The following is a 22,225-nucleotide window of genomic DNA, read 5'->3' on the forward strand; positions in this document are numbered from 1 at the left end:
TAAAGTTCCTAGGCCCCCTTCACCAGGACAATGCTGGTAAAGGCAAAAGGCACGCCAGATAAGGATGCTCTTGGTGGAAGAGGAAGGAAGCACAGGCGGGGCCGATACCCGCCCCCCAAAACTCCCGAGTGGGATGGATCACCTTGGGATTTGACTTCCTCGTAAACTGTTTCCAGCGACTCCGCCCGGCCCTCTTCCACGAAGAGGACCCTCCCTGGGGCGCCAGCTGCATTTTACAGGTCCAGGCCCGAACCCTGGCCGAAGCTGAAACAGCCGCTCCTCCGCACCGTCTGCTCCTGGAGCACCCTGGGAATTGTAGTTCCTCTGCCCCCAAGGACGGCAGCTGTGGGGGCGCCTACGAACCACCACTCCCAGGAGGCCTTGCGCAAGAGGAATGCGTTAGCTCAGTTACCCTTGGCAACGACAACAGTCCCGCTTCCTCGCTTTCACTAGAGTTCGGTTTGAGATTTCCTTTGCCTTTTAATGGCGCCCGGTGATGACACAATGCTTCCTGATTGGCTCTGTATCGGAGGCGGTGGTTTAGGAGGCCCAGAATTTTTCCGGCTGGACACATGGTTGCGAACTATAGGGAATTGGAGGGGTCTGAATTCCAAAAAAGTTGGGAGGTTTGTAGGTAAGTGGCCCCTCTCCCTGATGGTGTGGAGCTACTACGGTTGGATGAGTCGCGTTGCTCCCAGATGTTTGTGGTTGTGTTGTACTAGCTGTAATTGTACGCCCACTGTGTCTCTTTTCTGGGTCTCACGGTGGCTACCATAAGTCCAGATTCTCTCAGATCGTGTGAGGGTCACCGCATCTCTGAGTGGAAGGGGTCTCCTTTCGACTGGCGTCTGCTTATGGGTCAGGTTGTTAGTCGGTGGGGTTTTTTTCCCGGGACTGCCCAGGGTACTCGAGAGGCTTGGGACGATCGCAAATCCCTGAGCTAAACGCTTCACAAGCACTGGGGCGCTGGGAGATGGCTTATGGGGTAACGACAAATCCATCCTCATTGACCGCGCATAGATGTTTCCGTGGGCAGTCCTTTCTGGAACACTGAGGTAGATGTTTAGCGCGGGAACTTAGGACCCAGCTACTTTGTGGCTGTATAACCTCAGATAACTTGTTTAATTACTCTCTGACCCGTTGACAAAATGAGGGAGATAGTATCTAAATCTTTGGAGTATGGTATGTATAGAATTCTGCCAGGAAACGTAAACTAACGTAGACGTGAGATTGGTGAAAATGAGATCAGGGAAGCCCTGCCTTCACACTTTTTGCAGCGATCTTAGGACCTGTTCTGTGTCTTCATTACTCATGGGAAAGCTGATGGTTGATGAAATTGTATTACAGCCAAATCGTGCAATATCGTGAAGTAGTTATTTTATAAGAGTAAGTTAGCTCTGTGTCGCTTCTTCAGGAAAGGTAACCATCAGCTATCTTTCAGCCATCCTGGGGAGAAAAACAAATTACAGAGAAGTGCTTACAATATGTTTCTTTTTTAAAAAAAAAAGAAAGCACCCACCCATTCCCATATACAAAAATGTTTAAACGTATGAGAGGAAAAAGTTTGTAGAGGCTGGGAAGATGGATAGAGACCTATAAGGGAGATAAGGAAAAAACAACACTAGAGCAAAATGGAATAATATATGACTATAAAATTGTATCTTAACGTTAGAGTTAATAAGTAAATATTGCATATGCTAATGGACAAGATTCGGGACTTCTAACAGGTTACCAGCCTATGAGAGTACAGCCTCTAAAGCCAGACTTGTATGATTTAAGTTCTGGCTCTGCCTCTTCCCAGGCAGTGACTTTGTTAGTCTCAGTTTTCTCATCTGTAAAATGCACATAGTAATAGCACCTGTCTTAATATGATGATACATATTAATGGAGTTAACACATAAAGAACAGTACTTGATACATAGTAGATGTCCAATAAATGCTATTTGCTGTTATTGTTGTCTTTAAATAGGTCAAATTAATTTGCTCAATTTTATTGTGATTACTAACCTATTCAGACTGACTTCTACAATCTTATTTTGTATTTTCTGTTTTTGGCTTCTTTTCCTCTTTCTTGCTCTTTATTGTGTTAACCCATTTTTTCTTTCTTTTTTTTTAAAGATTTTATTTTTTTGTCTGTAGAGAGGAAGGGAAGGAGAGAAGGAGAGAAATATCAATGTATGGTTGCTTCTCGTGAGTCCCCTGCTGGGAACTGGCCTGCAACCCAGGCATGTGCCCTGACTGAGAATTGAACCTCGATCATGTGGTTCTCAGGCTACACCAGCCAGGAACCCATTTTTCTTTATCCTCTCCTGCCCCTCCACAGTGAATTTGGAGATTAGGCATTCTGTCATTAGCCATTTAATGGTTACTTAAAAAAATTTTTAAACACACAAAGTTTAACACTACTCATTGTCTTTCTCCTCCCAAATAATGTGAGGATTCTGAAATACTCTATTTCAAGAAGTCTTATGTTCAGTTACTGTATTCTAGAATTTTAGAGTCTGTTATTTCTCTGTCTCTGAGTTAGCTTGGAGCACTGTATTGTTAGGAAATCCTTCTGACTTTTTTCTGTGCATATGCAAACCTTGTAGAGCGTGTATGAATTTAATTTTAAAAATACAACTTATGAGCATACATTTAAACTCTTTACAAGACTTAAATAAGTCAGATGAGACAGAATTTTTAGAGTAAGGAAAGGAACCAGCAAATGCTTGTTTCTAGCCTTTTCTGAAAAATTCTAGACTATAGAATCTTCCATTAGTTCTTACTTATGTTTCAAAACCTATTCTGTATTTGGTTGATTCTAGTATTCAGTCACAATAACAGTCATTGATTCATTAACTTTAAAGTGTATTTCTCATCTTTTTGCTCCTCCTATTCAATTCCCCAGAACTTAGATTGTAAAATGCAGTTTTTAACTTTGCTACAAATGGCTTCAGAGTTCTGTTAGTTTAAAATATATTTTTATCACTTGAAATCAGAAGGTTATATGTATTACCCAATAAATCAATAAGGAATATGGTTGTATAAACTAATGACTCTTATATTTTCTGAGTGTGTTCTTATTATAATTTATGTGAATTATACGAAAATAATTTATATTTGCCCTGACTAGTGTGGCTGTATTGGGTGTTGTCCCACAAAGCAAAGGTCACTCATTCACTTTCCACGGTCAGGGCAAATGCCTTGTTGCTGGTTTGGTCCCTGGTCAGGATGCAAGAGAGAGGCAAACAGTTGTTATTTCTCTTTCATATCAGCATTTCTCCTCCTCTCTCCCTCCTTTCCTCTCTCTTAAAATAAATAAATAAAATATTTTTAAAATAATTTACATTTGTATAATTTGTTGGGTATACACTTTATTTTTTAACAGTTTTAATGTTCCGTAACAGGCTTTTTAAAAATTGCTTTTATGTTACTCTTTGTTAAAGCATAACTTTTCCCCTGAATCTCCAATTCTGTAGGTTTCACTGATACTTATTTTTTGTGTCTATCTTTGTGATGATTTGAAATAATGAAAGTAGAGTCATAGAAAATTGACCAAGCTTCCTTAAACATAGTATTTTTTTAATAATTAATTTTTAGCATGAAATTTCTTATTGAACCATGCAGAAGGTAGTTATTATTTCTCAAATTCTAAAGACTGTATTGGCTATTTTATTTCAATATCAGGATTTACGACTCCCAAAAAAGTAGTAGTTACATTCCTGAATATTTTTTAACTGATGATATATAATGATGCCTGTTCGTTTGGTAATGCCTTGAATGATGGTTGACCTTCAGAGTATGTTACAGCATAATGCTTACACAGGCAGAGTCTAAGGTTGGAGCCTCTAGATAGCTGTAATAACTTACCACTAGTAAAACTTGGCCTACCTGCACTGGCAAGAATGCACTGGCAAGAGGGTGTGGTACCCACTGTAGATGTACCAGGATTTGTAAAGTGCCGGCATCTCCAATGACATTTTCTGCCATGCCTGGTTACCAAATTTTGTAGTGTATTTTAAGGAGTGGAGTTTAGGATTTGCTTCACTAACTAATAACTAATTAACAGCATCCAACAAAGTAATAAATATTTTCTAACTTTTTTTCTCTGTATCTATAGAAATTATAAAGTATATCTTAATTTTTCTTTTATCAAATATTTTTTACCATTTATAAAAGTACTGCTAAACTGCTTATGAACTACATGCATACTCAACAGTTTCTCACGTCTATTTGAACACCACGTAAGAACAAATTGGAAAATAATTTCACCTTTCAGATATAATCTCTATGTTTTATCTTTGATGTATATTCTTTCATGCATTTTTAATAAACACCAGAATGCAGTTTGGGGACCCATTTTCTTCTTTTAACTACATATTAGACAAAATTGCTATGTTGCCTAGGATCCTCATATGTTAGAGAAACAAAAATGGGTCATATTAATCAGCAGTATTTCCTAAGCAGTATGACTTTTCTTTCCACATTTGCAAGGCTGAGAGCGAGCCTTGGCTTTACAGCACTCTTCCTGAGATTAATTTTCACTTCTACCCTATTTGTTTGGATTTCATCAGGTCAGACAAAAATTCCAGGACTGAATTCCAGTGTGATGGGTGTCATATTGCTCTGGGACTTGGGGGAAGGTGCCTTATTCTCTTCTTGTTTTTTCCCATTCTCCTATTCCTGATAACTAAAAAAAATCCTAGACTGGAAATAGTGATAAGTAGGCTATCATTTAATTTTTCGTAGGTTGCTACCTTTGCGAAATGGTTAGCCTTTAGATGTCATAAAACTTCTGAATTTAATGCTCTTTTCTTAGCAGGACCTGAAATAACCCCTCAAGATGAAGCTGAGTCTTACCAAGGTAGCTGATGGCTGTCGCCTAGGAAAAATAAAAAACCTAGGCAAAGCCCGGGACAGCTCCATGGACATCCCAGGCTGCCTTCTGTACACCAAGACTGGCTCTGCCCCACACCTGACCCATCACACACTGCATAAAATCCACGGGGTTCCTGCCATGGCTCAGCTGACACTGTCATCGCTGTAAGTGTTAGGCCCAGCCATCCAAGTTTCAACTTTTGCATCAGCTTAGTTACCTTAACAAGGTTCAGTGAAGCAAGCAAAAGACTTTTTTGGCTTATATGTATAAAACTTGTAGATTTTTAGAATGATATCACAAGAAATATACCAAATATTGTATATTATCTGGCCCTAATACGGAAGCCATTGGCTGGGCCTACATGTTAAAGCTGCTTTATTTTTCCTATGAATCCAAGGTCCCATCCTGTCCTCATTGCTGCTGCTCCCAGGGGTGACAGAGCTCAGCTTGGAGCCTAGAGGCTGCCTTCAAGCACCAGCCTCAGTGATTCCTCTGGTCTCTGTGCATGTACTTGCATATACTGCTTATGGAAACCTAACTGATGGAGTTAGATCATTTTGTATAATGTACATATGGATGGTATCCTTAATTGCATAGTCTGCCTATATGATGAAATGCCTCTTTAGTATTGTGTGAATAATAAACTGCTTTTGAAGTAGCAAGGGGAAGAAGAAAATCCAGATTTTCCTAGAGCAGTTGAACTTTGCCAGTTTCTCTTCTCACATTACCACTTGCAAATTGAAAAACTTTACTCTGGCTAAAGAAGTGGGCCTGGTGAGTTGGAACTCTGGAGGAATGGTATATTTGTTGTTCAAGACTACATGGACTGTCATGTAGCTTGTTTGGGCGAGCAGAGGGCTTCAGCTGTATGGAGCATCTGTAGGGTGATCCATTGTTATGTTACATATTTTTCTGTTTTACTTACAGGGCTGAACATCATGAAGTCTTGACAGAATATAAGGAAGGAATTGGAAAGTTTATAGGTAAAATAATTTAGTACTTGTGTGCACCTTGTAATACATTAATTTGGAATTTGGAGGTGCTATTTGTTCTGTTCTCTTTCCTTCATACATTTATTTACTCACTGATTTAGTCAGCATTTATTGAGCATCTAAGAACCAGGCACTGGGGATTCAAAGACGAATAGGAAGCAGTTGATGCCCCGTGGAACCCAAGCCCAGTTGGGATAAAGATAAATAGGTAATTCTAGTAGAGTGCGGGGTCAGGAGTACATACATGTATCATGAGAACCAGAGGGAGAAACATAACCTGCTGTACGGTCCACGTGGAAGGAGGTCAGAATGAAGAAAGAATTCTTGAGAGAGCAGATGAAGGGGCACCTTAACTGGGGCAGGGAAGAGTGGGAGTTAGGCAGGTCAGGGGCTGGTGGTCGTAGGCAGGTGTGGGCAGATGTGCCAGGCGTAGAGCAGGGACCCAGAGGTGAGACCCTGCGTGGGCCATCCCTAAGGTCCAAAGCAGTATTGTCACGTTGGAGCCTACAACATAAGGCAGTGGACAAAGAATTTATATACTGCTATATTCTGATATGTTAATGTTATCTTTTGTTCCAGAAATAGGACTTCAAATGCAGATGTACATGCCATTTATTTACAGGAAAAGCTTAGCAGTGACAGCCAGAGAACACATTCTTCTGTAGACCACCTTCTCCTGAAGCTTTTTCCAATATCTAAGACTCACTTAAATGAAAACCCTGTTTCCATTGGTTGTTCAGTCCGCTTCTGGGAAAAGACTGCATGATGACTTGGTTGTGACAAGACTATTTCAGTAGAGGAATTTATGTAATATCATTTTTCTTCATGTGAGACCAATTTTAATAGCCAGCTTTAAAGTACGCAAGCATATAATTAAGTGAAAATAGCTAATATAAGCTTTCTACAGATAATTGTAGTAATTGAAGTTGTGGAAAATAAGGTGGAGAACTTCAGAGATTTATTTTGTTAATTTTATTTATTTATTTATTTGGGTTTTTTTCTAACTTTTTTCTTATGAAAATGAATTCTAACTTTTTTCTTATGAAAATGAAGGGTAGCATATAAAATTTTTGTATATATGGTTTGTTAAACATTTTTTTAAACAACTATTTGTCTAAAGAACCTCCAGGAACTGTTATCTTTTTTTTTCTTTTTAAAGATTTTATTTATTTATTTATCTTTAGAGGGGAAGGAGAGAGGGAGAGAAACATCAATGTATGGTTGCCTTTCGTGCATCCCCTGCTGGGAGTTGGCCTGCAGGGAACCAGCCTGCAACCCAGGCATGTGCCCTGACTGGGAATCGAACCACGATCCTCTGGTTCACAGGCCCGCGCTCAATCCACTGAGCTACACCAGCCAGGGCCTGGAACTGTTATCTTGAGTAACTGAAATGAACTATCCTATAGTTTCCTTTTAATTCTGCCACTAGGGACTCCTGATGTGGGATGGCTTTTTTAATGAGTACCTTTGATTATATCATGTCACCTTTCCAGGAGCTAGTTCCTTGCGTAGTACCTAGAATGCACATACTCGATACTCAGTTCTTCTTCAAAGCAAATTGAGTCAGGTCATGTCATTCAACACTTTCATGTATCTCATACTTTAAGATATACCTTCCCCTTGTAGCAACTTTCTTTGTCATCAGAAATGAACCTTTACAGTTAATTGTTCTTTTAGATTAGTAAGTTTCAAAGTGATCTGTTCATTCACATTGATAGGCCTCCTGTACTTCTAACGTCAGGTATGAGCAGTTCACTCTGCTTAGTGTTGCTCTGTCTAGCAGTACACATTATGAGGCTGCTCTTTGTTACAGCGCAGTATGGTCGTTGACATAAGTGCCTTCTGGGGTTCTTTTCTGTGTTTGTACAGGCATGCCAGAATCTCTCTTGTACTGCTCCCTGCACGATCCAGTCAGCCCCTGCCCAGCTGGTTATGTGACAAACAAGGTGTGTTCTCAGTTCTTCCTGGGATGTTGGCCACATCCTGACCCTTTTTTCCTTCTCTTCATTTCTGTGAACATAGTGGGGTGGGGTAGTTTATAGGAGTTAAAGGCGGTCTGCCTGAGGATGGGGTGAAGGTAAGGAATGTATTTTCAGCTTTTTCATTGTTGCAAAAATTTGGGGGTTGGAAAAGGGTTAAGTACATTCCAAAAAAAGAAATTGCTGTGATAGTAGAAAACAATAGTCTTTTTCTGCCATGCTTTATTTGCAGTTTTAACAACCTCAGGAAGAGTAGGGAAAGTTGCTGATGGGTGTTATCACATGCACAACTATATATAGTAGAACCCCCGTGTAATACTGCTTGTTTTTAGGACAGAATTTGAAAAAGGTCCGTCCACAGCCAGAGTTTTTTAGCTAGTGAAGAACAGTATCAAAAGGACTTCATTACAAGTTTTCACCTGAGACGTGGCCCCATTTCATTGTCCTTGGGGATCGCATTCTGACAAGGCTTCAGTCCAGGGGTGGGCAAAAGGAGGTTTCTAGTTGTGAGTACGTGAAACACAGAGTTTATTCTTGTATCATTCATTATTCTTGTATTATACGTGTTTCCATACGAGCAGCTGCCGACCTCCTTTTGCCCACCCCTGTATGCACGGCTACTTTGCAGATGCAGTTTTGTTTCCTGCCCCCACTTCATTGGTGTCAACAGTATCTCGTAATCTTACCTAAGACTATTCTTTTAAATTACCCTTCTGCTTTAAATTTTTATTTTGTAATATGTTTACAAAAGAAAATATTTTGACATCAGTTATCCTACCCCCTTTATAAGGGAGAGAGGACTCCTTTAAATTGTGTTCTTATGCCGGAATAAAGACTGTATGTTGCCTCCCCATCTACGTCCTTGTCAATCTCTTCTAAGAAGAGAGGTGCTGTAGGAGAAAGAACCAGAGGGCCACGCAGAGATTCTCGTGGGCTATGGGATTTATGTTTCAGCACACAAATTCTACATCTAAGTCAACTCGGTAAATACTTGTTAATAATGTGCAAGGCCCTAGACTGTGCTTTTGGGGTACGAACATGAATTGGGATACTCTAGTCAGACAAATATACAGTGGTGTGCCATAATTTCTACAAAGGAAATAAGCACAACTTTCTGAAAGAATTTAAAAGGGTGAGCAATTGATTACACCAGGGAAGGTTTGGGGAACACGTTACGCTAGGCGGTATTTGAACTCATGTCTTGAAGGGTGCACAGTATTTTACCAGGAGGGTATTTCAGTCAAAAGGAACAGTGTGATCAAAGACAAAATCAAAGGCTGCAGTATACTCAAGAACAACATGGGCAGAGCGGGCTGTGGGGGAGAGGAGACTGGAAGCCTGGGCTTCTAGAGAAGTATAATGAATTCTTGGGGACAAGCTCAGAAGCTGGCTTGTATGGCTATTGAAGGATTCTCTATGAGCTATAAGGTTCTTAGAGAATTTGGAATATAGCATAGGAAACCTTTTAATCACCATGTCTTGGATTGAATTGCTACCATCTCTAGTTGTAAAGAATTAAATTCAGAATTCCTTTAGCATTTTTTTATTTTCTTTTTATTTGCAATTTACTCTTGCTAACTCCCCATCATCTTGTTCCCTGGCAGTCTGTGTCTGTGTGGGGTTTTGGAGGACGAGTGGAAATGACTGCTTCCAGGTTCATGGCAATTCAGCAGGCCCTCCAGCCAGACTGGTTCCAGTGCCTCTCAGATGGAGAAGCATCTTGTGCAGAAGCAACTTCCATAAAAAGAGCCAGAAAGTCTGTTGACCGGTCGCTTCTATTCCTGGATCATTGTCTGCGGCTGCAGGAGGAGTCAGAGGTAAAGCTGTACATCTCACTACTTTTTCTTTGAAACTCACGCTAATTGACATTCCATGATGCTGCTTTTACTGTTCCTCCTACCTCTCGGCTCCTCACTTCTTGGTCTCTATTATGCTCTTCTGTCTTTTTTCCTGAACCATTAAGTATTATTGCTCTCCAGGATTCTGTCTAAGGCTCTCTTTATATCCCACTTTATATGTTCTCACTAGGCAGTTGCCCCTTACTTTTTATTGTTGAATGGTTCTAAAATTGTAGGTACAATCGAGATCACTCTCCTTAGCTTCAGAATTACATAAGTACAGGGCTTTCATTAGATTCTGTCACTAAAATACCCCTCACGTGCACCCTAAACTCTGAGTCTTATCTCTTCAATCCTCTTCTTCCTTTTGCTCTCCCTCTGTACTCTGTCTCAGTTTTTGTTGGCCACCAAGTTCCTCAGCCCAGAATTGTGAGTCTTTCAAGATTTCTTTCAATGTCCGATTAATCTCCAATATTCACTCCTTTTTGATTCCATCTCCCTAAATATATCTAGAATTGTCCCCCTTATTACCCTTATCGTCACCTTAAGGTATCATAGCCTCAGCATCTCTTAGGTGAACAGATACCTTTCAATTGTTCTTTCTGCTTCTGTTCTCCTTTCCACCCAATCTAGCTTCAGCCCTCCTTGCTGTAAAGCACAAATATGAACTTGTCTCCTGCTTTCTTAAAAGAATTTAGTGGTTCTCCACTTATACTCTTAGAGGGCATGGACAGCCAGCAGAAATCCAGCCTCCACCTCTTCCTGCAGCCCAATGTGACCTACTTTCTCCTGTGGTTGGCGCTCTGCCCCTTCTGAGTTACTTTCAGTTCCCCGAGGTGTTATCCTATTTCATGCCACTGTGCCTGTACACAGATTTCTTTCTGGATTGTTTCTTTTCTTTTTTTTTTTTAATCCTTAGCCATATTTTCCCTCTTGCTTCCTGATTGGCTCATTTAATTCCATTGTTCATTCTAGGAAATTGACCTGACCATTCCAGGAAGCACTTTTCATCCTTTGCCATCCTTTCATTTGTATGTAGCTATGTTATAGCCCTAATCATATTCTACTGCAGTGATTTATGTTTGTTGTTATTAAACTTGACCTCCTTAAGCTCAGTTTCTGTGTGTCATTTTTGTGTCTTCATCATGTAGCAAAATTCCTGACGTATAGTAAGCCCTCAGTAAATGATTGCTGATGGTGAGTGGTTCTGATGGGGTGGGGAAGAAGTTGTAGCAATAAATAAGGGCTCCTGATAGCAGGACTAATGAAGCCGGGAAAGGATGCATTCACCTGGAGAAAGCAGAGGCGGTAGGAGAACAGAGGGGAGAATCGGTGTCCCCGGTGACTCGTGGAGTCACCCCGAGCAGTGGCCAATTCCCACCATGGCAAGCACATTCATTGTGAGGAACATTGTTACGTGAGTTTACCAATAAAAATATAACTTGACTAATGAAGTTAATATGCATGAAATAATTAGAGGAAACTTAGTCATCATTCTGAATAGACTCTCAGTATCTGCGGTAGGAATTCAGCTTGGGGACAATGCCGTGGGTCTGAGTTTTCAGTGTTGCTCACTGGCCATTGTTCTGAGCCAGTGATTATCCTTGTAGGGTAAGTAATGTCTGATAAGTAGAAGGGAGGACAGCGACTGACAGAACATGATTGTTAGAAAGGCCACATGAGCCTCAAGTCCCTCTTCTGTGTTACAGTTACCGTCAGCCTCACCATTTCACACTATTTCTGTGTGTTGGTCAAAGCTGGGGTTCCTCTCTATACCCCTAACTCTTATGCTATTGTCTTGATATGATTACTAATAGTGCCCCTTTTACTGTTTAGTATATTCAGTTTTGGACAGTAAACTATATATCATCGTACTTTTTACACCCATGAAAAGGAGTTTTCCAGAAAAGCCTGTGCCGGTCATGTAAAGGGGAGAGACTGTAACCATCTGCTTTGTATGTCTGCACACATCTTTTCCTTTTCCTATGGTTCCTCCCCTCTCACTGGATCCCCTTATTCTAAATACCCTTAAATATTGACACTTCCCAAGGTTCTGTTGTTGGCTTTCTTTTCTTCTTCCCAGATTCCCTAGGCCGGGAATGGCAAATGGGTTTCATCCCAAGGTGCTTAGGGCTGTGTCTGGGAGCAGCAGGAAGGAGAGGTCTTATTATTTTTTTAGGATCCTCCACCTGCTCTTCTCACCATCTCCCTGGACTTCCAAGAGAGGAGCCAGGAGACCTGCTAGGCTGTCTTCGTCCTCCCCTTGGACAGCTTTTCGATTGTGTAGATTGTACCTCTTGATAAGGTTTCAACTCCCACCCCTCCTCTTTTCCCCACTGCCGCTGCCTTGGTCCAGGTCCTCTTTGCCTTGTACCTGGATCATTGCAGTTGTCTCCTGTCCCATCCTTTAGCTGTACACCCCCTTAATTCATTCTCCACACAGTGTCCGAAGCGTTCTTTCTGGAGAGGCAGTCTGACTGTGCCCCTCCTGCTCAAGCCAGGAAGCAAAACTCACTCTTCGGAGCCTGCTGGCTCCCTCCCTGTCCGTGTTCTTCCAGAGAGCCAGTGTTGTTTTGTGTCATTTCTTGCAAACCTTATTTTTATAGTCACATATACATGATTATTACATATATATGTGTACGTATATGTGTTTTTAACAACATGAATGTGATCTCATGTTCAGAAATTGGCTTGTTTTTGTTCAACAATCTCTTGAAACACCCTGTGAATATATTTGTAAGAGAAGTTTGAATTTTAGGATATTAAGATAAAAATACTGGCGCTGTGACAAGTGTTGTGGACGTGCACTCCCATGAGGCTGAAGTGATTTTTAATCTCTGGTTATTGGGGTATATGAATACATTTTTCACTTTCACTTCCACTGTGTTGTCTTTGAGTTTTCATGTCAGTGTGATGGGCACGAATGGTATTTGATGGTTTCCAGTATGCATTGCCTTGCTGGCAAAGTTTAGTAAGCTCTCCATGTATACACAGGGAATTTACATTTATTTTTCTGAAGTTCATATTCACACATCTGCCTAGATTTCCTTAGAGTTTTCAGTTCCTTAGAAGATTTTTGGAGCTTTTTCCATTGCGTAGATATTTACCTATTCCTCCAAAGAGTAAGTCCTCCTTCGTCCATGTTCATAGTATATTTTACTAGAGAAGTTTTAATGTTTTTGTACTCAAATATGTTGGCCTTTTCCTGTAACCTTTAGGTTGCTTAGGAAGGTCTTCCTTATGCCAAGATTATAAAAATATTCAGTATGTTCTTTTAATGCTTGAATAACTACATTTTTATGTTTAAATTTACTTCTGAGGATGGTATGTGGCAGTATTTTATTTTTGTTTTTTTTCCAGATAGTCAATTTTTCTAACCAAATAGGTTCGAAGTACCTCAAGTTGTCTCTAAAAGACTTGGCAGTGACCTCAAGCAGGCATGGATGGTCATTTAAACAAATTGAAACTCTTTTGTATTTTTCTCTTGTACCTGCTCAGCATGCATTTAATTGAATCTAAGCTAAAGCACAGCTGCATATGTAGGTTGCCTCAGTTTCTCCCCAGTCTTTACTTAACCTGCTCTCCGGAGTCCCGAGAGTTCTCAGGGCAGAGGGAGCACCATTTCCTTGCTTGCTTTGACTGTAGCAGCTGCACTGAAGTCTTGTCTATCCCCTGGTCTTCTGTATAAGGTTCATTTTTAAAAATGTATTTATTGCCCTGGCTAGTGTGGCTGAGTGGGTTGGGCACCTGCCTGTGAACTGAAAGGGTGCTGGTTTGATTCCCGGTCGGAACACATGCCTGGGTTGTGGGCCAGGTCCTGGTTGGGGGCACGTGAGAAACAGCTGACTGATGTTGCTTTCTCTCCTTCTCTCCTTCCCTTACTCTCTCTCTAAAAATAAAATCTTAAAAAAATAAAATTTATTTATAGATTTTTTTAGAGAGAAAGGGATATATATGTGTATATATGAGTGGGGGGTAGAGAAAGGGACAAAAACATTAGTTTGTTTCTTATGCATTCGTTGGTTGATTCTTGTATGTGCCCTGACCAGGGATTAAACCCGCAACCTGGGTGCATCAGGATGACTCTCTAAACAACTGAGCTGCTTGTCCAGGGCCATGTGTAAGGTTCATTTCTTTCCAGGGACGTCCAGCCTTTTGGCTTTGTGGGCTACAGCGGATGAAGAAGAGTTGTCTTGGGCCACAAATTAAATACACAAACACTCATGAAAACTGATAAGCCAAAAAATGGTGTTAAGTAAATTTACAATTTTGTGTTGGACCACATTCATAGCCATCCTGGGCCGCATCGGCCTGCCGGCCATGGGTTGGACACCCAAGGTACTGGAAACAGTTAAAAACATTCATTTTTTTTTTTTACCTTAGGTCCTCCAAAAAAGTACGATCATTGGTGTGATTGAAGGTGGAGACGTGATGGAGGAGAGGCTGAGGTCAGCAAGAGAGACAGCCAAGCGGCCTGTAGGCGGCTTCCTTCTGGATGGCTTTCGAGGGAATCCAGCAACTCTGGAGACGAGGCTGAACTTGCTGTCATCAGTTACCGCAGAGCTGCCAGAAGACAAACCAAGGCTAGTGTTGAGTTAGGATGCTGGCCAAGCCTCACGGGCTGCTGCAGAACAGGAGTTCTGGGGGATGGGTGTTACGCAGTCTCTACATGGGCATATCTTTTGATGTGTTGATTATGTTCTTTCTGAGCTGAATCTGCCGTGCCCACCGTAGGGGGAGTCTCCATCAAGGCTGTCCTGTGCTTGATTTCAGAATGTAGACCAGAGGACAGTTGCCATGTGAATTAGTTTATTTGATGTTCATTCTAAGTGAGGGCAAGTGTCATACTCTTTCCCCTCATTCTTGTGGCAAATACAAATACTGTTCTTTACTCATACAATAACATGGTTTCTCGGGACGTGTATAAAGTCATGTGGAACTCTGTCCTTCCTCAAAGCATGTTGAGGACAGATCTGGGATGCGTAGCGGAGTGAAGATGGGCGCTGCTAATAGGGATCTTTTAAGAAGTTTTTACATTTGAGGCAGTGGTATCATTTTTTGAAATCGAAACAACCAGCAACACTAGCTGGGTTGTTTTGTTTTTTTTTCTCTAGATCACAGGTTTTACGATGTGCTGGTGAGAAGAGATGATCTACAAGATTCAGAGCTTAAGGTTTCTGAGTGCTGCTGATGTCTTTTTAGACTACCCTAATTTTTTTTTGAAAGACTAGTCTTATCCCACTTGGTGTGAATGTTCACAGCCTTTTCCTGCAGATACAGTAAGAGGTTTGATCATGGTGCTACTTGGGCTGTTGGACAGTATCTATATGTAACTTGACCGCTTAAAAAATCCAGGTATGACTTGCAGCGAAGCGTATGAATCTCATGGAGAGCGGTAAACACTAGCCAGGAGGAGATATTTTCATCACAGCAGTATTTGCCTCAACTTTAACCTAGTTCTCTGTGTTCACTGCTTCTCCTCCTCTTTCATTCTGGTACAGGTAACGTTTTGGTGCTAGTATTTCTAGTCGTTTTCTGGACTTTGAGTTAAATGCTCACAGATGTCTGTTGCTGGATTTGAAAGCTGAAATTGCTTTCCTTCTGTAAGTGTGTAGAAATGCCAGCTTCAGTCAGAGAGGAGTTCTAAAACGTTATGTTACTTGAAGGAGAATATGTTACTTTTTCTGAACTGTAGTCAGAAAAACCAGCATATATTTAAGGGTTCTATTTGTTTAATATTGCATAAGCCTTTTTTTTAACTTCTTATAGAAGTCAGAGAGTCTATAAGCTTTTCTCTGCCAGTTCATAAAAGGAACTATGAACAAGCATGAAACATAGTAGCCAGTCAGCCCTAATCTAGTGCATCTTCCCGTCTTGTTTTAGTGGCAGAACCTGGCTGAGTGTTATTCATAGTCTCAGAATGCCTTGCCCGGTACCTCTAAAATTACCATCTCATTCCACCGTGCAGACAGTTTATTAGTGGAGAAAATGTAAGGAAGCATAAATAAAGCCAACTAGATTCCTAGATTCTGGGGGCAGAATTAAAATTCTAAGAGCAAGAGTTCCTTTGTAAATGACTACATGAAGAACACAGTAGATAAAAATGTCTTTCTGGAACCAATTATTAAAAAAATTATAGGCAAATTACAGTGAAAACATAAAAGTATCTGAGGGGGAAATAAAGCACACACCTCTGCACTCTTAAAAAATCTGTGTGGTGGATAGGTAGACTAGTAAGTTCAGTCTGAGACAAGGGAGGTTGTTCGGAAGGGGTGAAAACAGAGAGAAAACTAACCTTTACTGAGTTTCTCTTTGGGACCAGAAAATACACCGTGTGCTTCTTCAAATATCTCATTATTCCTGGAGTTTGTATCAATGCTCTTATTTTTAAAATAAGAAAACTAAAACTCAGAGAGGGTAAGAAGTTTTCCCAAAGAACACAGCAAGTAAATTAATAGCAGAACTGGGAATGTAGCCCCGGTCTCTGCCTCCAAAGCAAAGGTTCTTCCCACCCCATCTCATTCTTTGCTGCCTGCCATGCCAACCGGGACTGGTGGTTTTCATGAGTATTTTAATGCCCTCTGGAAAGACTCTGATTCCCGGCATTGCTCTCATGTCACTGTTCTTATTTTCACAGGCTCATCTCTGGTGTTAGCCGGCCCGACGAGGTGCTCGAGTGCGTTGAAAGAGGAGTGGACTTATTTGAGAGCTTTTTCCCTTATCAAGTGACAGAGCGGGGATGTGCCCTGACCTTCAGCTTTGATTTCCAGCCCAATCCTGAGGACACATGTAGGTCTTTTGAAGTTAATCTCAATGCTATCCCTAAGTTTCTTCTATTTCCTATCACTTTTTGGCTTGTGATTCAAGTTAGAAATATGTGCATATTCTGAAGCCAGCCTTTTATAAAACTCCATCTTTGTTTCTTATCTGTACACTTTGGCATGTTGGTCCACAAAACCTGGGTACTTAATACTGTACACATAGCCCATCAGTATTAGGAAGTAATTTTGTAATGAGCAGAAGCAAAAAAAAAAACCCCACAAAACCTCTTCTATTAACAACCTGAAAAAGACCATTCAGAGTGAATAGTGATGAAAATCTAACAAAAGAAAACCTTTGAACGGCTTGGAAAAAGTTAATTTGTTTTTTCACAAAAGAGTGCTTGTCTGCTTTTTGCAAACCTTGTGCTATTAAAATATGGGGAGTCTCATCCCCCCTGATCCTAGTGATACATGGGCTTTTTCGTCTTTGTCTGCACACTGAGAGGTGAAAGCCATTTTGCTCTGCTGATATTCCTTTGAAGCACTGCCATTTTCCTTCTATTGCTTAGTTATTCAGAGGTCAAGAGAGATCAGTTTCAGATTCTGGCATTTAATTGGCGCAGTAAAGGAATTGGGATACAGACTTTGGGCTGGGGCCCTCAAAGCACCTGCCGCGTGTTTCTAGAGAGTGTTGCAGGCCCAGTGTCCCCTCCGGCCTGGGGCGGGGTCAGGGCCTCTCCCTTCCTGCCGTCCTTCAAACTCTTCCTGTGTCATGTCAACCTCAAATTCGACTAGGGCTAGAGACTTCCTTTAAAGGTCCATTTTGTTCCCCACAAGTTATCAAAATTTCATTCAGAAGATGTTACACATTTATAAAGTAGCTTAAGCATTGATCTAAATGGAATTACTTCTGGAAACAAAACAAATCAGTTGGTCAAATAGGAAGTCAATTTTACTGTCCTAATTTAGACAGACCAGAATATAATGTGTGTACCATAAATAAACATTTATAAACGTTTATGACATTACTTATAAACTTGATTATTTCCACCAGGATATATGTGACTGTTAGTCATTGCGCACCATGAAGATGCAGGCTCTGATAAAGAACGTGATATTGAGTTCTCTGAAACAAACAAGTTCCTTTTTTGGCCAGAGAAAGCTGTTTCTTTGTGATTGAGGTTTTGAAATAGCTTGAACATTTTTATTAAAGTGTTATTGTTAATCCCATTTGTGTATGTTTGTATAGTAAATTATAGTCCTTTGCCAAATACAATGTAAAAATTAGAAAGGAATAAGCTGCCTACTGTAGGCAGCAGTTCCCCCCAGGGCCGGGGCTTTATGGGTTCCCTTACCCCCAGGCAAACTCATGGCAGCAAAATTATAGCCCTGTGCGCCATGCTCAGGCCACCCCTCTCTTTTTCCTTTGGCTTGGACAAAATTACCTCCCTGGGACCATTTGCCCATTTCCTTGGTGAACTCTGAGATTGTTATGACTTGTTCCCAGAAATACCTTTCTACTTGTCCTCCTTTAAGGCAACTCACTCTTTGCATGAGAATGGGTGTTGCTCTTTTAATCCCAGGAATGTTCTTTCTTAAAGCAGAGAGTTCAAGGGAATAATTCAAGTCCCCATTCAGTTCTGGATTATCTGAGTTCCCTGGAGGACCAGGGTCTCCCTACAGAGTACATAATTTAAACCATATTCTACTTTTAATCCCTTTGGGACATAGGCAGTTCGAAAGCCCAGTTAATTTGCATGTACATTATGCAGAGACATAACTTTAACATACACACATTTTTTCACACATGTACACACTAACTGGTTTTAAAAAATCACTTCTTGACGATAAGAATACGTGTTATATACTTGTGACCATAATTTAGACATTGTTGAACCTCCAAATTTTGGTATGATAGATGTATAGATAATAGGTCAGTAATCATCTTGCTTATTTTCTTGTGTCATTTCCTCAGGAGTGACACTAGAGAGTAAAGGGCATGAAATGGTAACCAAAAATTCTCCCAATGGCCACTTTTTATCTGATCTCCATTGAAGACTTTGTGTTGGTTTGTCCTTCAGTATTACAGCAAAATGGGACACAGGAAGAAATAAAGTGTGTGGATCAAACAAAGAAAATTAAAACCACCAGTTGCGACCAAGAAATGACATCATTTGAAATTAATCTGAAGGAAAAAAAGTAAGGAATTTTTTTTAAGTTTAGATTTTGATTTCTGACTTATATCTCAATCTAATAGTTTGTGTAACTATTCCCTTTTCAGTTTGTGACTTCATAAAATACTTACAATTGGGTATTATTTAGGCCTTCTCAAATTCACTTCCAGAAAACCTTTTTATACTTGTCTTATCATAGACCTGAGGCTAGGTAAGTTGTTTTAGGAGAGCTGTCGTAAAGATTAGACCAAATCCATGTTTGGGGTTTTTTACTCCTTCCAGTTACTTTTAATAAGGCAGAGCAAAATAAGTTAATAAGCAATACAGTTAATAACATCACTGGCAGTGTACGGCCAGGCACCTGCTTAACATGGCAATGTGGTCCAAGTTAACAGAGCACGATGAGCCAGGAGACTCAGGAGTCTTCCTCTGCCAGACATCACCTCCTAGCCTGAGGCTTACAAAGGAGCAGCAAAGAGAGTCCTGTGGTCACGCCATCAGGCTGAGCACTATTGGTCACACCATAAAGGTACACAATGTTAAGAAATGCTGTCTGAAGAACACACATTTCTCCTATTTGCCACCAGAACCATGCCAGAAGACACAGTCTGACCTTTTACCCGCATCGCTTTTTGCACTTTCCAAAGCACTTTTACATACACTGTGTCATTTAATCTTTCAGCAACTCCCGGAGACAGGCATTTTTGCTGTTGTTTAACCTAGGCAGACCACTCAGGGGTTAAGTGGGCTCTGAAGCTACAATGGCTACTTTGGATTCCTGGCTCAGAGTTCACTTGGGCAAGAAGGGGTGAGAACAGAGAGAAAAAATACAACAAAGTTTTTTTTTTAATTTTAAGGAATTTAAGTTATCTTGGTTATATACAGATTATGGACCTTAAATATTTTCCTCTATAAAGAATGAATTAGGATATCTTGTAACTTTGCTCATATTCGGTTGAAAGCAGTAAAATAATCAGTGAACCGGTGAGTAGTTTATCTATGACTTGGGTACACCCACTTTAGAACTTGGCTGATTTTGGTCTCACGTAAAGGGACAGTCTAGAGATTCAGACTTACTGATGTGTGTCTAACAATAGTACAGACTTGAAAACTTATGAAAGAATATGTAAGTCCTAGTTCTTAACTATCCTATAGGGGCTTCTTGATCGTTGGTCTGAAATAATGATGTTTAACTTCTTGAAAAATAGCCAGAGGGACTCATCTCTATTTCTAAATTGTTAGAGTAGTATAAATGGTTACTGCTAAAATTTTCTACATGTTATAAATTTAGCTGGAAGTTGTAGTTTTTGTAGTTTTCTTATTATTAGCAGTAGACTCGAAGTTACAGAGACCTGGAGTTTGGAGCCTAGCCCTGCTCATGCCTCAGTGACATCGGCCAAGTCACTCGGCTTCTTTTTGATAGCTGATACAAGGTAACATGTATACGGTGCTTAACGTGTGCTCAGCCGTGTCCAAGCCTTTACTCGATTAACTCATTTCATACTTGGGACAGCTCCGTAAGGTAGGCATTACAGGTGAGCAAACAAAGACAGAGGGAGGTGAGTGACTTGCCCAAGTGAACTCTGAGCCAGGAATCCAAAGAAGCCATTGTAGCTTCAGAGCCCGCTTAACCCGAGTGGTCTGCCTAGGTTAAACAACAGCAAAAATGCCTGTCTCCGGGAGTTGCTGAAAGATTAAATGATACAGTGTATGTAAAAGTGCTTTGGAAAGTGCAAAAAGCGATGCAGGTAAAAGGTCAGACTGTGTCTTCTGGCATGGTTCTGGCGGCAAATAGGAGAAATGTGTGTTCTTCAGACAGCATTTCCTAACATTGTGTACCTTTATGGTGTGACCAATAGTGCTCAGCCTGATGGCGCGACCACAGGACTCTCTTTGCTGCTCCTTTGTAAGCCTCAGGCTAGGAGGTGATGTCTGGCAGAGGAAGACTCCTGAGTCTCCTGGCTCATCGTGCTCTGTTAACTTGGACCACATTGCCATGTTAAGCAGGTGCCTGGCCGTACACTGCCAGTGATGTTATTAACTGTATTGCTTACGTGCCAGCAGAACAGAGAGCCTAGGTCNGCAAACAAAGACAGAGGGAGGTGAGTGACTTGCCCAAGTGAACTCTGAGCCAGGAATCCAAAGTAGCCATTGTAGCTTCAGAGCCCGCTTAACCCCTGAGTGGTCTGCCTAGGTTAAACAACAGCAAAAATGCCTGTCTCCGGGAGTTGCTGAAAGATTAAATGACACAGTGTATGTAAAAGTGCTTTGGAAAGTGCAAAAAGCGATGCAGGTAAAAGGTCAGACTGTGTCTTCTGGCATGGTTCTGGCGGCAAATAGGAGAAATGTGTGTTCTTCAGACAGCATTTCCTAACATTGTGTACCTTTATGGTGTGACCAATAGTGCTCAGCCTGATGGCACGACCACAGGACTCTCTTTGCTGCTCCTTTGTAAGCCTCAGGCTAGGAGGTGATGTCTGGCAGAGGAAGACTCCCGAGTCTCCTGGCTCATCGTGCTCTGTTAACTTGGACCACATTGCCCATGTTAAGCAGGTACCTGGCCGTACACTGCCAGTGATGTTATTAACTGTATTGCTTACACTCCAGCAGAACAGAGAGCCTAGGTCGTCGAGTTCTTGTATTCCTCACTTTCTGGGATGTCATTCTAACTCCCTTTCTCAGGTACCAGGAGGACTTTGACCCACTGGTGAGAGGGTGCTCCTGTTACTGCTGTAAGAATCACACTCGTGCATACATCCACCATCTACTGGTGACCAGTGAACTGTTGGCCGGGGTCCTGCTTATGATACACAACTTTGAGCACTACTTTGGATTCTTCCACTCTATCCGGGAAGCACTAAAAAGTGACAAACTGGCGCTGTTGAAAGAGCTCATCCGCAGGCAAGCATCTTGAGACCTGGCGTACAGAAGTCTGACTTCACATTGAGCCAGTACCACCCTGGTAAGGTGGGAAGGAGAGAACAAGAAATGATCTTAGCTTTCATCATTTATATTGGAGAATAAGGTCTGCTCATCCGTACCAAACTGTCCATGTGAGACCAAAGAGATTTTTTTCTAAAGACTTAAGTGACCTGGATTGATCAGAAAGAATTGAACCATGACCTTTAATATTTCAGTGCTAAAAGTCAGTAGACATTTTTTAGTCAAAGACAAAAGCTTCAGATGTGAAGAGACAGCCTTGAGGTGGCGGTGATGAGATTCTGAGGGTTCGCCGAGTTGATTGGAACTTAAAGGGAGATGATTGGCTGTGACTAGCGTAACCCTTTGGACACATGCCTACTCACTGGAGAAGGAATCGGGTTGAATCAAGTGTTTTTTGTTTTTTTTTAAATTATTTTTCAAGTACAGTTTTCTGTCAAGTGTTTTCTTTCATACTTATATTCTCGGGGGCCTCTTCTGGACTGTTCTGTCTTCCCAGCTGCCCCAGCAGTACAGTCTTTCTGAAAGGGCTCTGTGACTTGACCAGGCTCTCATCTCTCTGGAACGCGGGGCTCACACATTGCTCCTATGACCGGTTGCCCCAGCACACACTCCTTCATTTGGCTACATGGTCTGTTTGAGACTTGTCTCCCTAGACTAGCTGCATCTGGTTGTGCAAG

The 22,225-nt window shown here is 41.2% G+C and overlaps 2 protein-coding genes across 3 annotated transcripts in view; one reads left to right on the top strand and one right to left on the bottom strand.

The window, feature by feature from the left end:
* Positions 1–339, bottom strand: part of CCDC191 (coiled-coil domain containing 191) — a 76,394-nt gene extending 76,055 nt beyond the window's left edge. The window contains exon 1 of the mRNA XM_037057400.1: positions 143–339. Coding sequence (XP_036913295.1) covers positions 143–232 — 90 coding nt within the window. The 5' untranslated portion in view covers positions 233–339. The remainder of the gene's footprint in view (positions 1–142) is intronic.
* A 112-nt stretch (positions 340–451) lies between these two features.
* QTRT2 (queuine tRNA-ribosyltransferase accessory subunit 2) lies at positions 452–21,956 on the top strand. 2 transcript variants are annotated; one of them, XM_037057409.1, is made up of 9 exons: positions 452–634; positions 4,802–5,025; positions 5,789–5,844; positions 7,723–7,799; positions 9,437–9,649; positions 14,054–14,253; positions 16,308–16,459; positions 18,513–18,630; positions 21,288–21,956. In XM_037057409.1, the coding sequence occupies exons 2-9, from the start codon at positions 4,826–4,828 to the stop codon at positions 21,517–21,519; spliced, it is 1,248 nt and encodes a 415-aa protein (XP_036913304.1). In that variant the 5' UTR covers positions 452–634; positions 4,802–4,825; the 3' UTR covers positions 21,520–21,956. The 2 variants fall into 2 exon arrangements, with proteins under 2 accessions (XP_036913304.1, XP_036913305.1); XM_037057410.1 differs by having other exon boundaries at positions 4,805–5,025.
* Positions 21,957–22,225: the final 269 nt, after the last annotated feature.

This window comes from Sturnira hondurensis, unplaced genomic scaffold (assembly GCF_014824575.4).
Source record: "Sturnira hondurensis isolate 20B ecotype Veracruz unplaced genomic scaffold, ASM1482457v3 Scaffold0009719, whole genome shotgun sequence".
Classification (NCBI taxonomy): Eukaryota; Metazoa; Chordata; class Mammalia; order Chiroptera; family Phyllostomidae; genus Sturnira; species Sturnira hondurensis.

Bases quoted from the DNA above. Each gene is read 5' to 3' on its own strand.
- QTRT2 (XM_037057409.1), top strand. From the start codon at position 4,826: ATGAAGCTGAGTCTTACCAAGGTAGCTGATGGCTGTCGCCTAGGAAAA. The intron at 9,650-14,053 runs GTAAAGCTGTAC...TTTTTACCTTAG, and splicing joins GGCTGCAGGAGGAGTCAGAG to GTCCTCCAAAAAAGTACGAT. The intron at 18,631-21,287 runs GTAAGGAATTTT...TCCCTTTCTCAG, and splicing joins ATTAATCTGAAGGAAAAAAA to GTACCAGGAGGACTTTGACC.